The 16,786-nt window shown below is 52.2% G+C and overlaps 1 protein-coding gene across 3 annotated transcripts in view; it reads left to right on the forward strand.

Annotated features, from left to right (window-relative positions):
* The window catches only part of TTC7A (tetratricopeptide repeat domain 7A), a 64,452-nt gene that overhangs the window by 20,181 nt on the left and 27,485 nt on the right, over window positions 1-16,786 (forward strand). The window contains exons 2-6 of one of the 3 annotated variants that reach the window (XM_038751178.1): window positions 2,165-2,222; window positions 8,772-8,902; window positions 10,384-10,526; window positions 12,613-12,691; window positions 15,121-15,278. In XM_038751178.1, coding sequence (XP_038607106.1) covers window positions 2,219-2,222; window positions 8,772-8,902; window positions 10,384-10,526; window positions 12,613-12,691; window positions 15,121-15,278 — 515 coding nt within the window. In that variant the 5' untranslated portion in view covers window positions 2,165-2,218. The remainder of the gene's footprint in view (window positions 1-2,164; window positions 2,223-8,771; window positions 8,903-10,383; window positions 10,527-12,612; window positions 12,692-15,120; window positions 15,279-16,786) is intronic. The other 2 variants (XM_038751176.1, XM_038751177.1) reach the window with 2 other exon arrangements.

Here is a 16,786-nt window from a genome sequence, read left to right on the forward strand (position 1 = left end):
TAAAATAAATAGAGTAATAAATATGTACAAACATATATGGCGAAGGCACGGGGTCCATGCTTCCCCCTCCCATCTATCTGCCTGTCCTCAGATCAGGAGTGCCCCCAATTTCTTCCCTTCTCCCCCACCCTGCCAGCTGCCACTCATTCATTCATTCGCTCATTCATTCAGTCGTACTTTTTGAGCACTTACCGCGTGCAGAGCACTGGACTGAGCGCTCGGGAAGTCCCAAGTCGGCAACCTCTAGAGACGGGCCCTACCTGACAACGGGCTCACGAAGGGACAACAGAACAAAACGCGGAGACCGGGGTCAGATCGTCAGAACAAATCGAATTAAAGCTAGATGCGCATCATTAACAAAATAAACTGTAACTATGTACAAGCAGAATAATCAATCAGTCAATCAATTGTATTTATTGAGCGCTTACTGTGTGCAAAGCACTGTACTAAGCGCTTGGGAAGTACAAGTTGGCAACACATAGAGACGGTCCCTACCCAACAGTGGGCTCACAGTCTAAAAGGGGGAGACAGAGAACAAAGCCAAACATGCTAACAAAATAAAATAAATAGAATAGATATGTACAAGTAAAATAATAAATAAATAATAAATAAATAAATAAATAATAAATAGAGTAGTAAATCTGTACAGATCAATCAATCAATCAATCGTATTTATTGAGCACTTACTGCGTGCAGAGCACTGGACTAAGCACTTGGGAAGTCCAAGTTGGCAACACATAGAGACGGTCCCTACCCACCAGTGGGCTCACAGTCTAAAAGGGGGAGACAGAGAACAAAACCAAACATACTAACAAAATAAAATAAATAGAATAGATATGTACAAGTAAAATAAATAAATAATAAATAAATAAATAAATAATAGAGTAGTAAATCTGTACAAATCAATCAATCAATCGTATTTATTGAGCACTTACTGCGTGCAGAGCACTGGACAAAGCGCTTGGGAAGTACAAGTTGGCAACACATAGAGACAGTCCCTACCCAACAGTGGGCTCACAGTCTAAAAGGGGGAGACAGAGAACAAAACCAAACATACTAACAAAAGAAAATAAATAGAATAGATATGGACAAGTAAAATAAATAAATAAATAATAAATTAATAAATAAATAATAAATAGAGTAGAAAATCTGTACAGATCAATCAATCAGTCAATCAATCGTATTTATTGAGCGCTTACTGCATGCAGAGCACCGTACTAAGCGCTTGGGAAGTACAAGTTGGCAACACATAGAGACGGTCCCTACCCAACAGTGGGCTCACAGTCTAAAAGGGGGAGACAGAGAACAAAACCAAACATACTAACAAAAGAAAATAAATAGAATAGATATGTACAAGTAAAATAAATAAATAAATAAATAATAAATAGAGTAGTAAATCTGTACAGATCAATCAATCAATCAATCGTATTTATTGAGCGCTTACTGCGTGCAGAGCACCGTACTAAGCGCTTGGGAAGTCCAAGTTGGCAACACATAGAGACGGTCCCTACCCAACGGTGGGCTCACAGTCTAAAAGGGGGAGACAGAGAACAAAACCAAACATACTAACAAAATAAAATAAATAGAATAGATATGGGCAAGTAAAATAATAAATAAATAATAAATAGAGTAGTAAATCTGTACAGATATATATATGTATATATATACAGGTATATATATATATATATATATATACAGGTGCTGTGGGGAGGGGAAGGAGGTAGGCTGGGGGGGATGGGAGAGAGGAAAAGGGGGGCTCAGTCTGGTCTCAGTGGTTCCCCATCGGTCTAAGCCGGCCTGGGCTCAAGAGGGGATTGAGTTTAGCCCGCCCGGGACCCCCAAGGCCTGTGAACCCCCCCCGGCGGAGCGTGCCAAGCTGGTGGCACCTCTGCCTTCACAGGGGGCTGGGGGAGGGAAAGGGGGTGGGTGGAGGGGGATGGGAGGGGAGCGCCCCTGAATCCTGTGGGTTTGGATTCTCCAGGCCCGGATTGGTATTCCGGCCCCTGAGGCTTGCCCAAAAGCAACACGGTCCCCCGGGGGTCTGGCACCTGTCCCCTCTTCCTCCTCTTCCTCCTCCCTCCCATCCTCCTCCGCTGCTGTCAGTCCTCTTCTGGACGGTGCCCCATTTATCTGCTGTCTCTACCCTGCTTTCTGTCCCTTTCAGCTTTATCCTCCAGCTTGCTAGGGGGCCGACAACTCCGCTGGCCACAGGTCCTCGATGGGTAGGTAACCGGCGCCTTGTCCCCGAGCACGGTGGTCTGGCTTTTGGGGGGGCGCGGGGGGGGCACCACCTCCCTCCTCCCCCTCCTCTCTGGCTGGGGAGCCCCGGGCCGCGTCTCGGGTTGGCAAGGCCGTGCCCGCTGCTTAGCGGAGGGTGAGGGACGGGTGGGGAGCTTAGCTGGCACCCTAGCTGGGGGGCCGGGATCCAAACCAAACTGGAGCCAGGAGGGGGTAAGGATGTAGCTCTTCACGGGAAGGCTGGAGAGCCTGGCACCGGGGAGGACCTCCTGGAGGAGGAGGAGGAGGATGGGGCTGGGGGAGATGTGGCAGCTGGGAAGGGAATCTCTTCTCCCTCTCCCTGTCCCTCCTTCCCCTTGTGCTCTTCCTCCTCCTTTCCTTTCTCCTCCTCCCTTGCCCGTGGCCCAGCGTGACTCACACCCCCGTGACCGGGCAGTCTGAGAGACGCCTCCGCTTCCTCTGTCGGGGCCCACGGATCATCCCTCGGCTGCCCGATGTCGGGGTGGAGGGGCTGGAGCGGGGAGGCGAGGGAGGGATGCTCGGCCCCTCCCTCCCCCGGCCGGCAGGACCCTGGTGCTCGATTTGGGGGGCCGGGCTGGGGGCCCGGAAGACCCCGGGATGGACCCTGGGGTGGACTTTAGGGTGGGATGGGGGCCACTCCCTGCTGGAAGGGCAGCCCTTCCGGCCTGGGGTGTCACGGGCCAGACCGGTGCCTGCCCACCGTCTGCTCCGCTGCCCGTCGGCCTCTCTGGCCCAGAGACGGAGACCTCCACACTTGGCCAAAGAGACCTGTGGTTCTCTGGAGCGGCTGGGGGCCGAAGGCCCGGCGGGAGAAGCCGGGGGTCTCCCGGGAAGGCCTCACGTCCTGTGAGAGAGACAGCGAGAGCGAGACCGGGCCTTCCGTCCTCGTCCGCTCCCCACCATCCGGCCTTGACTCAGTTGGCAGGCCCCGCCGCCTGCATCTAGTGCCCGAGCGGCGAGGCCGGCCCCGTGGATTCGGCCGGGCCCTTCCCGTCCCACCCCTTTGCCCCCACCCGGGCCCGACCCACCGCCAGCCCGCGCACGCGGTCGGAGTTGGATTCCGCTTGCCCGGGAGCCCCGCGGAGCCGGATCGCCCACGCCTCGGTCGGCCGTGTGAACCGGTTCTCCGTCCCGGGGTGGGAGAGGGGGACGGGGCGGGAGGGGGTCCTCACCCCCACCGGCTGTCACTCGAAAGCCAAGCCCGGCCCCGCCCCGTCGGGCTCCCTGGGCCTCCCGGGCCTTGGGCCTCCACTCCTCTGGCCATCACGGGGTCATCCTGGTTGACCTCAGCCACCTTCAGGGCCGCCACTGGGCTGCTCCCATGCCCCCCGCCCACCCTGTCGGGCTCCCTGGGCCTTGGGCCTCCCGGGCCTTGGGCCTCCATTCCTCTGGCCACCACAGGGTCATCCTGGTTGACCTCAGCCACCTCAGGGCCGCCTCTGGGACACTCCCGTGCCCCCTACCCGCCCCGTCGGGCTCCCTGGGCCTTGGGCCTCCACTCCTCTGGCTACCACGGGGTCATCCTGGTTGACCTCAGCCACCTTCAGGGCCGCCTCTGGGCCGCTCCCGCACCCCCCACCCACCCCGTCGGGCTCCCTGGGCCTCCCGGGCCTCCTGGGTCTTGGGCCTCCACTCCTCTGGCTACCACGGGATCATCCTGGTTGACCTTAGCCACCTTCAGGGCTGCCCCTGGGCCGCTCCCGTGCCTCCCACCCACCCGGTTGGGCTCCCTGGGTCTCCTGGGCCTTGGGCCTCCACTCCTCTGGTTACCAAGGGGTCATCCTGGTTGACCTCAGCCACCTTCAGGGCCACCTCTGGGCCACTCCAGTGCCCCCCACCCGCCCCGTCGGGCTCCCTGGGCCTCCCGGGCCTTGGGCCTCCACTCCTCTGGCTACCACGGGGTCATCCTGGTTGACCTCAGCCACCTTCAGGGCCACCTCTGGGCCACTCCCATGCCCCCCACCCGCCCCGTCGGACTCCCTGGGCCTCCCGGGCCTTGGGCCTCCACTCCTCTGGCCACCACGGGGTCATCCTGGTCGACCTCAGCCACCTTCAGGGCCGCCTCTGGGCCGCCCCCGTGCCCCCCACCCACCCCGGGGCCCGACGGCCCTCGCCCTGGAAAATGGGAACCTTGGTGGGAAGAGCCAGAGGAAACCGCCGCCACTCACCAAACCCACCCTGTCCTCCCACCATTTGTCCCCGCGGGTGTACAGCCCTGTAATCAATCAATCCGTCCTATTTATTGAGCAAGCAGGAAGCAGCGTGGCCCAGCGGAAAGAGCAGCTTTGGAGTCGGAGGTCATTCATTCATTCATCCAGTCATATTTATTGAGCGCTTACTGTGTGCAGAGCACTGGACTAAGCGCTTGAGAAGTACAAGTTGGCAACATATAGAGACGGTCCCTAGGTCGTGGGTTCGAATCCCGGCCCCCGCCACTTGTCAGCTGGGTGACTGTGGGCAAGTCACGTCACTTCTGTGACCTCATCTGGAAACTGGGGTAAAACATAATGGCATCTGTAAAATGCGAGCGCTTAGTACAGTGCTCTGCACACCGTAAGCGCTCAATAAGTACGATTGAACGGATGGGGATGAAGACTGTGAGCCCCACGTGGGGCAACCTGATCACCTTGTAAACTCCCCAGCGCTTAGAACAGTGCTTGGCACGGAGTAAGCGCTTAATAAATGCCATCGTTATTATTATTATTGAGCGCTTACCGTGTGCAGGGTACTGTACTAAGCGCTTGGAAGAGGAGCAGGGTTGTAGCCACGTTCCCCGCCCACAAGAAGCGCTCAGTCCAGTGCTCTGCACACAGTAAGCGCTCAATAAATACGACTGAATGAATGAATGAATGAGCTTTCAGCCTAGAGGCGACTCCCGGAACAAGGGGAGCCTCCCCCACTCCCAGTACTGGCCGCCCCCAATCTTGGCCCGCAGCCGGATCTGGGCCCGCCTCTGCCCCCGGCCTGCTGGGTGACCTCGAAAAAGTTGCTGAACCTCTCTGGGCCTCAGTCTTCCCCCTCTGTAGAATGGGCGGAATGATCCCTGCCCAGGATCGCGGGGAGGTTAAAAGGAGATGAGTGACGCCACAGCGCTTTGGGGAAGTGAGAGCGTTTGATCCAGTCTCCTAGCAACCCTAATAATACTAATGAGAAGCAGCATGGCCCAGTGGAAAGAGCCCGGGCTTTGGAGTCAGAGGTCGTGGGTTCAAATCCCGGCTCTGCCAACTGTCAGCCATGTGACTCTGGGCAAGTCACTTCACTCCTCTGGTCCTCAGTTACCTCATCTATAAAATGGGGGTGAAGACTGTGAGCCCCCCGTGGGACAACCTGATCACCTTGTAACCTCCCCAGCGCTTAGAACAGTGCTTTGCACATAGTAAGCGCTTAACAAATGCCATCATTATTATTGTTATTATTATTATTAATAGTAATAATGATGATAGTGAGAAGCAGCGTGGCTCAATGGAAAGAGTCCGGGCTTTGGAGTCAGAGGTCATGGGTTCAAATCCCGGCTCCACCACTTGTCAGCTGTGTGACTTTGGGCAAGTCACTTCACTTCTCTGGGCCTCAGTTCCCTCATCTGTCAAATGGGGATGAAGACTGTGAGCCTCCCGTGGGACAACCTGATCACCTTGTAACCTCCCCAGTGCTTCGAACAGTGCTTTGCACATAGTAAGCGCTTAACAAAAACCATTATTATTATTATTATTAATGATAGTAATTGTGGGTTTGTTATTGCTTCTCTGTCCTGAGGGCTGGAGATACCACATTGCAATCAGATACATTCATTCAATCGTATTTATTGAGCGCTTACTGTGTGCAGAGCACTGTACTAAGCGCTTGGGAACAGTGAGAAGCAGCGTCTTCTAACGGGTAGAGCCCGGGCCTGACAGTCAGAGGACCTGAGTTCTAATCCCAGCACCACCACTTGTCGCTCTGTGATACGGAGCAACTCGCTTCACCTGTCCGGGCCTCAGTTACCTCGTCTGCCAAATGGGGATGAAGACCGCGAGCCCCACGTGGGACATGGGCTGTGTCTAACCTGATTAACCTGTACTTCCCAGGCGCTCAGTACAGTGCTCTGCACACAGTCAGCGCTCAATAAATACGACTGAATAAGCGCTTAGTACAGTGCTCTGCACATAGTAAGCGCTCAATAAATACGATTGATTGATTGACTGAATGAATGAATTAGCTCGTCTCTACTCCAGCACATGGCACCTAGTAAGCGCCCAGCAAATGCCATAGAAACAAAAAAGATACAGCAGCGTTTCCTGATGGATACAGCACAAGCCTGGGAGTTTCATTCATTCATTTGGTCGTATTTATTGAGCGCTTACTGTGTGCAGAGCACTGGACTGAGCGCTCGGGAGACTACAATTCGGCAACAGAGACGGTCCGTACCCCACAACGGGCTCTCGGTCTCGAAAGGGGAGACGGACAACTAAACAAAACATGCGGACGGGTGTCAAGGCGTCAGAACAAATAGAATTAAAGCTAAATGCACATCGTTAAAATAAATAGAATAGTAAATATGGACAAGTAAAATAAATAGAGGAATAAATCTGTACAAACATATAGACAGGTGCTGTGGGGAGGGGAAGGAGGTGAGGAAGAAGGGAGCTCAATCTGGGAAGGCCTCTTGGAGGAGGTGAGCTCAGGAGGACCTGGGTTCTAACCCTGGCTCTGCCACTTAATAATAGTAATAATAATAATTATCTGCTGTGTGGCCTTGGGCAAGTCGCTTTGCTTCTCTGGGCCTCGGTTATCTCATCTGTAAAATGAAGGGGCGTGAGGGGGGAATAAGACTGTGAGTCCCGTATCCAATCTTGTATCTACTTCACGACTCAGTACAGTGCCCGCCACATAGTCAGTACTTACCAAATACTACGATTACTATTATTACTATTATTATTATTATTATTACTATTATTATTATTATTATTATTATTATTACTACTATTAGAGAAGCAGAGCAGTGCTCTGCACACAGTAAGCGCCCAATAAATACGACTGAATGAATGTATCTGATTGCAGTGTGGTAACCCCGGCGCTTAGGACAGAGAAGCAATAACAAACCCACATTTACTATCATTAATAATAATAATAGTGATGATGGCATTTATTAAGCATGTACTATGTGAGCAGTGGCTTCTCTAATAATGGCTCAGTGGAAAGAGCCCGGGCTTTGGAGTCCGAGGTCAGGGGTTCAAATCCCGGCTCCGCCAATTGCCAGCTGGGTGACTTTGGGCAAGTCACTTCACTTCTCTGGGCCTCAGCGACCTCATCCGTGAAATGGGGATGAAGACTGGGAGCCCCCACCGTGGGACCATCTGATCACCTTGTAACCTCCCCAGCACTTTGCACATAGTAAGCGCTTAATAAATGCCATCATTATTATTATTAGGGGTTCAAATCTCGGCTCCGCCAATTGCCAGCTGGGTGACTTTGGGCAAGTCACTTCACTTCTCTGGGCCTCAGCGACCTCATCCGTAAAATGGGGATGAAGACTGTGAGCCCCGTGTGGGACAACCTGATCACCTTGTAACCTCCCCAGCGCTTAGAACGGTGCTTTGCACATAGTAAGCAATTAATAAATGCCATCATTATTAGGGGTTCAAATCCCAGCTCCGCCAGTTGCCAGCTGTGTGACTTTGGGCAAGTCACTTCACTTCTCTGGGCCTCAGTGACCTCATCTGCAGTGTGGCTCATTGGAAAGAGCCCGGGCTTTGGAGTCAGAGGTCATGGGTTCGAATCCCAGGCTCCACCACACGTCTGCTGTGTGACCTTGGGCACGCCACTTCACTTCTCTGAGCCTCAGTTCCCTCATCTGTAAAATGGGGATTACGACTGTGAGCCCCACGTGGGACAACTTGATCACCTTGTATCCCCCCCCAGTGCTTAGAACAGTGCTGTGCACATAGTAAGCGCTTAACAAATGCCATCATTATTATTATTACTTACTCTATTTTACTTGTACCTATCTATTCTATTAATTTTATTTTGTTAGTATGTTTGGTTTTGTTCTCTGTCACCCACTTCTAGGCTGTGAGCCCACTGTTAGGTAGGGACTGTCTCTAGATGTTGCCAGCTTGTACTTCCCAAGCGCTTAGTCCAGTGCTCTGCACACAGTAAGCGCTCAATAAATACGATTGATTGATTGATTATTATTATTATTATTATCTGGAGAATGGGGATTAAGACTTGTGACCCTTTCCCCCCCCACCCGCCGCCGCCGTGGGACAACCTGATGACCTTGTAACGTCCCCAGCGCTTTGTAAGCGCTTAATAAGTGCTATCATTATTATTATTATTACTGTTAGCATTATTACTAGTATTATCGTAATTATTGCTGCCGTGGTGATGGTGTGGGGCCTGAGCCAGCCCAGGAGGGGCACCAGAAGGAAAAGGCCCAAGTCAGGTCGGAGAGTGGGGGGCCCGAGGGTCACCCCGGGCGGGACGGGGTGGGTTTGGGGAGCGGCCGGGGGTCCGACTGGCTTCCCTCCTCGCAGGCCTGTCCCTGGAGCGGTCACCCAACTCCATCGCCTCCCACACGCGGCTCGCGGAGCGGCAGGAGGAGGTGACGGCCTGCTTCGAGAGGGCGTCCTGGATCGCCCACGTCTACTTGCAGGAGCTGGAGAAGGTGGCGGGCGCGGGGGGTCGCGGGGGCCCACCCGCCCTGGGGTGGGAAGCAGGGGGGCGGCGGGGAGAGACACCCGAAAAATCGGCCACCCCGACGTCCCAACTGCTGCTCTCTCACCACTTGCAGTTGGATTGCAACTATTACTCTATTTATTTATTTATTTATTTATTTATTTATTCATTCATTCATTCATTCATCCATCCATCCATTTATTTATTTATTCATTCATTTATTGATTTATTTTATTTATTTATTTTTATTTATTCATTCATTCATCCATTTATTTATTTGTTTATTCATTTATTCATTCATTTATTTTTATTTATTTATATTCATTCATTCATTCATCCATTTATTTATTTATTTATTTATTTATGTTAATTCATCCATCCATCCATTTATTTATTCATTTATCCATTTATTCATCTATTTATTTATTTATTTATTTATTTTTATTTATGTTCATTTATTCATTCATTCATTCATCCATTTATTCATTCATTCATTCATTTTTATTTATTTATTCATTTATTCATTCATCCATTTATTTATTTATTCATTCACTCGTCCATTTATTCATTCATTCATTCATTTATTTATATTCATTCATTCATCCTTTTATTTATTTATTTATCCATTTATTTATTTATTCATTTATTCATTTATTTTTATTTATTTATATTCATTTACTCATTCACCCATCCATTTATTTATTTATTTATTTTCATTCATTCATTCATTCATTCATTTCTAGTTATTTATTTATTCATTCATCCATTTATTTATTTATTCATTCACTCGTCCATTTATTTATTCATTCATTTATTTATTTATTTATTTATGTTCATTCACTCATTCATCCATTTATTTATTTATTTATCCATTTATTTATTTATTCATTTATTTATTCATTTATTTGTTTATATTCATTTATTCATTCATCCATCCATTCATTCACTTATTTATTTATTTATTTTTATTTATTTGTTTATTCATTCATCCATTCATCCATTTATTTATTTATCTATTTATTTATTTATTTATTTTTATTTATTTATTTATTTTACTTGTCCACGTCTCTTCTATTTATTTCATTTTGTTAGTATGTTTGGTTTGGTTCTCCGTCTCCCCCTCCTAGCCTGCGAGCCCGCCGTCGGGTAGGGGCCGTCTCCAGACGTTGCCAACTTGGGCTTCCCAAGCGCTTCGTCCAGTGCTCCGCACACAGGAAGCGCTCAGCCAATACGATCGATTGATTGATTGATTCCCAAGCGCTTAGTCCAGTGCTCCGCCCACAGTAAGCGCTCAATAAATACGATGGATTGATTGATTGATTCCCAAGCGCTTAGTCCAGTGCTCCGCCCAAAGTAAGCGCTAAATAAATACGATCGATTGATTGATTGATTCCCAAGCGCTTAGTCCAGTGCTCCGCACACAGTAAGCGCTCAATAAATACGATTGATTGATTGATTGATTGACTCCAGGCGGCCCACGGCACCAACGCCAGGCATCTGAAGGGCAGCAGTAGCAGCAGCAGCAGCGGTAGTAACGCCTCTGCGGACTTTGAGCTCACCTTCTTCTTGGAAGCGGCACTGCAGAGCGCCTACGTGGCCAACCTGAAGAAAGGGTGAGTGTTTGGCCGCCCCCGGTGTCCCCGCTCCCGGCGTCCCCCCCATCCCCGACGCCGGAGGAACCACTAACGGGGGTCCCACCGGTCAGCGGGGGCAGTTTAGGAAGCGCCGCCATCATCATCATCATCATCAATCGTATTTGTTGAGCGCTTACTATGTGCAGAGCACTGGACTAAGCGCTTGGGAAGTACAAGTTGGCAACATCTAGAGACAGTCATCATCATCATCATCATCAGTCGTATTTATTGAGCGCTTACTGTGTGCAGAGCACTGGACTAAGCGCTTGGGAAGTACAAATTGGCAACATCTAGAGACAGTCCCTACCCAACAGTGGGCTCACAGTCTAAAAGGGGGAGACAGAGAACAAAACCATCATCATCATCAATCGTATTTATTGAGCGCTTACTGTGTGCAGAGCACTGGACTAAGCGCTTGGGAAGTACAAATTGGCATCACATAGAGACAGTCCCTACCCAACAGTGGGCTCACAGTCTAAAAGGGGGAGACAGAGAACAAAACCAAACATACTAACAAAATCAAATAAATAGAATAGATATGTACAAATAATATAAATAAATAAATAAATAGAGTAAAAAAAAAATATGTACAAACATATATACATATATACAGGTGCTGTGGGGAAGGGAAGGAGGTAAGATGGGGTGGATGGAGAGGGGGACGAGGGGGAGAGGAAGGAAGGGGCTCAGTGTGGGAAGGCCTCCTGGGGGAGGTGAGCTCTCAGTAGGGCCTTGAAGGGAGGAAGAGAGCGAGCTTGGCGGATGGGCAGAGGGATTGGGGGCATTCCGGGCCCGGGGGAGGACGTGGGCCGGGGGTCGATGGCGGGACAGGCGAGAGCGAGGTACGGTGAGGAGAACAGCGGCGGAGGAGCAGCACAAGATAATCAGCGTGGCTCAGTGGAAACAGCCCGGGCTTGGGAGCCAGGGGTCGTGGGTTCGAATCCCGGCTCCGCCACGTGTCTGCCGGGTGACCCGGGGCAAGTCACTTCTCTGAGCCTCAGTTGCCTCATCTGGAAAACAGGGAGGAAGACTGCGAGCCCCATGGGGGACAACTGTGTAGAGAAGTGGTGTGGCTCAGTGGAAAGAGCCCGGGCTTTGGAGTCAGGGGTCAATCAATCAATCATATTTATTGAGCGCTTACTGTGTGCAGAGCACTGTACTAAGCGCTTGGGAAGTCCAAGTTGGCAACATAAAGAGACGGTCCCTACCCAACAGCGCGCTCATGGTCTAGACACATTGCCCGGGACAACCTGTTCACCTTGTAACCTCCCCAGCGCTTAGACCAGTGCTCTGCACATAGTAAGCGCTTAATAAATGCTATTATTATTATTAGGGAGCTTTCAGGCTAGAGGGGGACCCATTGTTGGGTAGCGACCATCTCTATATGTGGCCGATTTGTTTCGGGCTAGAGGGGGACCCGTTGTTGGGTATATGTGGCCGATTTGTACTTCCCAAGCGCTTAGTACAGTGCTCCGCACGCAGTCAGCGCTCAGTAAATCCGATTGAACGAATGGATGAATTAAAAGACGTTGCAGATACGGACGTAAGTCCCCGTGGGGCTGAGGGCGGAGTGAATAAAGGGCGCAAATCCGAACGCAAGGGCGACAGAATAGGTTGGCGGGACTGCGCCCTCCTTTCAATCAATCAATCAATCGTATTTATTGAGCGCTTACTGTGGGCAGAGCGCTGTACTAAGCGCTTGGGAAGTACAAGTTGGCAACATCCTCTTCTCCCACTCCCTTCCGGGCCGCCCCGACTCGCTCCCTCTCTCCATCCCCTCTCGCCCCAGCCCCCCACCGCTGACGTCCATACCGGTCATTTATCGATCTCCGTTATCGTCCGTCTCTCCCTCTAGACCGTAAGCTCGTCGCGGGCAGGGACTGCATCTGTTTATTGTCCCGTTGTCCTCTCCCAAGCGCTTAGTATGGCGCTCTGCACGCATTAAGCTCTCGCCAAACAGGATCGACCGACCGGCGGCGTTCCCGGGGAGCTGAGGGGGGCCCGCGGCCCGGCTTCATCCCGGGAAGTCCGTCGTCGGGCTCACGGCCTTCCTGCCTCCCGCTAGGAACATCGTGAAGGGCCTGAGGGAACTGAGAGAAGTCCTGCGGACCGTGGAAACCAAAGCCACCCAGAACTTCAAGATGGTGAGGGGGGTCCCTCCTGGCGGGCAGTCGTTCATTCCATCGTATTTATTGAGCGCTTCCTGGGTGCAGAGCACTGTCCTAAGCACGCGGCGGGGGCGTGCTGGACGTGTCGGGGGAGAAGGGGTGAGGATTTTGCGTGAGCCTGCCCCCCTTCCCTCCCTGATGTCAGTAGGCCCAGCCAGCCACCATTCATTCATTCATTTATTCAGTCGTACTTATTGAGTGCTCACTGTGCGCACAGCACTGTACTAAGCGCTCGGGAGGATTCAGTGCGACGATAAACAGACACATTCCCCTACAGTGGGGCAGACAGACATTAAGGGAAATCAATAAGTGAAGGATGTGGACTGTGGGATAAGGATATGTGGGGCTGGGAGGGGGGGATAACGGTGCTTGGCACATAGTAAGCGCTTAACAAATACCATTATTATTATTATTATTATTATTAAAGGATGAAGTCAGGGTGATGCAGCAGGGAGTGGGAGAAGAGGAAAGGGGGCTTAGACAGGGAAGGCCTCTTGGAGGAGATGGGCCCTCAATAAGGGTTTGAAGGCAGGGAGAGAGTCACTGTCAAGTTAGAGAAGCAGCGTGGCTCAGTGGAAAGTGCCCGGGCTTGAGAGTCAGAGGTCATGGGTTCTAATCCCGGCCCCGCCGCTTGTCAGCTGGGTGACTTCGGGCAAGTCGCTTCACTTCTCTGGGCCTCACTTCCCTCATCTGCCAAATGGGGATGAAGACTGTGAGTCCCACGTGGGACAACCTGATCACCTTGTATTCCCCCCCCATCAATCAATCAATCGTACTTATTGAGCGCTTACTGTGTGCAGAGCACTGTACTAAGCGCTTGGGAAGTACAAGTTGGCAACATCTAGAGACGGTCCCTAGCCAACAGTGGGCTCACAGTCTAAAAAGTGGGCTCACAGTCTAAAACAGCGCTTAAAACAGTGCTTGGCACATAGTAAGCGCTTAACAAATACCATTATTATTATTATTAGAGGAGGGAGGGCGTTCCAGGCCAGAGGCAGGACACGGGCGAGAGGTTGGCGGCGAGATGGCCGGCGGTCCCGGCCCGGGAGAGTCCGAAAGCCTGGGGTGAGGTTGGGGGGGCGGCGCGATAGGGATGTGACTTCCCAACTTGGACTTCCCAAGCGCTTAGTACAGTGCTCTGCACACAGTAAGCGCACAATAAATACGATTGAATGAATGAATGCAGCAAGAGGGGGTCCGGGGAGACCCCAGGGTGGTCCAGGAAGGGAGAGTTGGGCAGGCGACTTGGGCCCCGCTGCTCTCCGCAGCCTCTCTACCTCTGTAAGGGTGGGCTTGTGGGCCGCCCTGCCTGGAGGCAGGGGGATGGACTAGATGACCTGACCCGTCGAGGCCTCGGCTGGTGGGGAAACTCCCTGAGGGTCCCTGGGCGACACGGCTTCTCTCCGGAGCGGGACCGGCCAGGCCCGGTTTGGGTCGGGTCAGTCAATCAGTGGTATTCGTTGGGCGCTTTCTGTGGGTAGGGCACTGTACTAAGCGCATGGGGGAGGACAACAGAACCGAGCTGGGTAGAAAGGTTCTCCGCCCACGAGTCGGCAGTCTAGAGGGGGAGGCAGACGTTAATAGAAGTGGTCATTTTTTTTTTATGGTATTTGTTTGGCGCTTACTATGGGTCAGACACTGTGCTAAGCGCTAGGGCAGGTACAGAGTAATAAGGTTGGATACGGTCCCTGTCCCACGTCCCTGGCCCCAGTCTCAGTCCCTGTTTTACAGATGGACAGTGCTCTGCACATTTTAAGTGCTCAATAAATATGATTGATGAGGTAACCAAGGCCCAGAGAAGTGATCTGTCCAATCAATCAATCAATCAATCAATCGTATTTATTGAGCACTTACTGTGTGCAGAGCACTGGACTAAGCGCTTGGGAAGTCCAAGTTGGCAACGTATAGAGACAGTCCCTACCCAACAGTGGGCTCACAGTCACACAGCAGACAAGTAGCAGAGCCAGAATTAGAACCCAGGTCCTCTGCCTCCGAGGCCCGGGCTCTATCCGCCAGGCCTCGCTCCTTCTCTAGTTAATACGTTAATATTAATTAGAGGGCGTCTAGTGATTAATCGTGACTCTCTAGTTAATGGTCATTAACTAGTGACCATTCATTCATTCAGTCGTATTTATTGAGCGCTTACTGCGTGCAGAGCACTGGACTAAGCGCTTGGGAAGTCCAAGTTGGCAACAGATAGAGACGGTCCCTACCCGACAGTGGTCCCACAGTGACCAGATAGTGGTCACCAGAAGCCCCGTCCTGCCCCCTGGGAGCCCCGACCGGCCGCTCCGGCGGGTCCCCTCGGGGGGAGGCGGTTCGGGGGGCGCCTTGGCCCGTTTCCGCCCCGTCCCCCGGGGGCAGGGAGTGCCCGCCGCCGAGTCTCGCGGGGTGACCTTTGGCAGACGGCGGCCAAGCAGTTGGCGGGCGTCCTCCTGCACTCCCTGAGCGAGGACTGCTACTGGAGCCCCCTGTCGCTTCCGCTGCCCGACTTCGTCACCAAAGAGGAGACCGGCTTCGTCACCCAAGCGCTCCGCAGGCCCCACCTCTACACCGGAGACAAGTAAGCCCTCCTCCTCCTCCTCCTCCTCCTATCCCTCCTCCTCCTGCTCCTCCTTCTCCTCCTCCTCCTATTCCTCCTCCTCCTATTCCTCCTCCTCCTCCTCCTCCTCCTTCTCCTCCTCTCCCTCCTCCTCCTGCTCCTCCTCTCCCTCCTCCTCCTGCTCCTCCTTCTCCTCCTCCTCCTCCTATTCCTCCTCCTCCTTCTCCTCCTCCTCTCCCTCCTCCTCCTGCTCCTCCTTCTCCTCCTCCTATTCCTCCTCCTCCTCCTCCTCCTCCTATCCCTCCTCCTCCTTCTCCTATCCTTCCTCCTCCTGCTTCTCCTCCTCCTCCTATTCCTCCTCCTCCTTCTCCTCCTCCTCCTGCTCCTCCTCCTCCTATTCCTCCTCCTCCTCCTCCTATCCCTCCTCCTCCTTCTCCTCCTCCTCCTATTCCTCCTCCTCCTCCTCCTCCTATCCCTCCTCCTATCCCTCCTCCTCCTCCTCCTTCTCCTCCTCCTCCTCCTCCTCCTCCTCCTTCTCCTCCTCCTCCTCCTCCTTCTCCTCCTCCTCCTCCTCCTCCTTCTCCTCCTCCTCCTCCTCCTCCTCCTCCTCCTTCTCCTCCTCCTCCTCCTCCTCCTTTTTTCCCTTCCTCCTCCCCTCCTTCCTCATCCCTCGCTGCCCCCCCCAGAGGAGAGGCCTTGCTGACCATTAGTCAAAGCCCTGCCCTGGCAGTCTTGTTCTTCCCTGCACCTGGCCTGTTGGGTGACCTTGGACACGTCACTCTGCCTCCCTAGGCCTCAGTTTCCCCCTGTAAATCAGGGAGCTCCACCCCCCCTCCTATTCACCCCCACCTCTCATGGGAGGTGTAAGGACTCATTAGATCATTGATGAGGAGAATTGGGGGTGAGGGGGCGGTCACTAGAGGAGCTCACCAGGCCTTCCCTGGGGCATGGGGGGGTTGGGAGCAGGATCAATCAATAGTATTTATTGAGCGCTTACTGTGTGCAGAGCACTGTACTAAGCGCTTGGGAAGTACAAGTTGGCAACCTATAGAGACAGTCCCTACCCAACAGTGGGCTCACAGTCTAGAAGGGGGAGACAGACAACAAAACTAAACATATTAACAAAATCAAATAGAATAGATATGGACAAGTAAAATAAATGAATAGAGTAATAAATATGTACAACCATATATACATATATACAGGTGCTGTGGGGAAGGGAAGGAGGTAAGACGGGGGGGATGGAGAGGGGGACGAGGGGGAGAGGAAGGAGGGGGCTCAGTCTGGGAAGGCCATTTCCAGAGGAGCGGTTTAATAATAATAATAATGGCATTTATTAAGTGCTTACTACGTGCCAAGCACTGTTCTAAGCGCTGGGGTAGATACAAGGTGATCAAGTTGTCCCACGTGGGGCTCACAGACTTAATCCCCATTTTCCAGATGAGGGAACTGAGGCCCAGAGAAGTTAAGGGACTTGCCCTAACGGGCAAGTTCTGGGCCGGATGGGGGAGGGCGGGGGGCTCGGATGG

Source organism: Tachyglossus aculeatus, chromosome 9 (assembly GCF_015852505.1).
Source record: "Tachyglossus aculeatus isolate mTacAcu1 chromosome 9, mTacAcu1.pri, whole genome shotgun sequence".
Taxonomy (NCBI): Eukaryota; Metazoa; Chordata; class Mammalia; order Monotremata; family Tachyglossidae; genus Tachyglossus; species Tachyglossus aculeatus.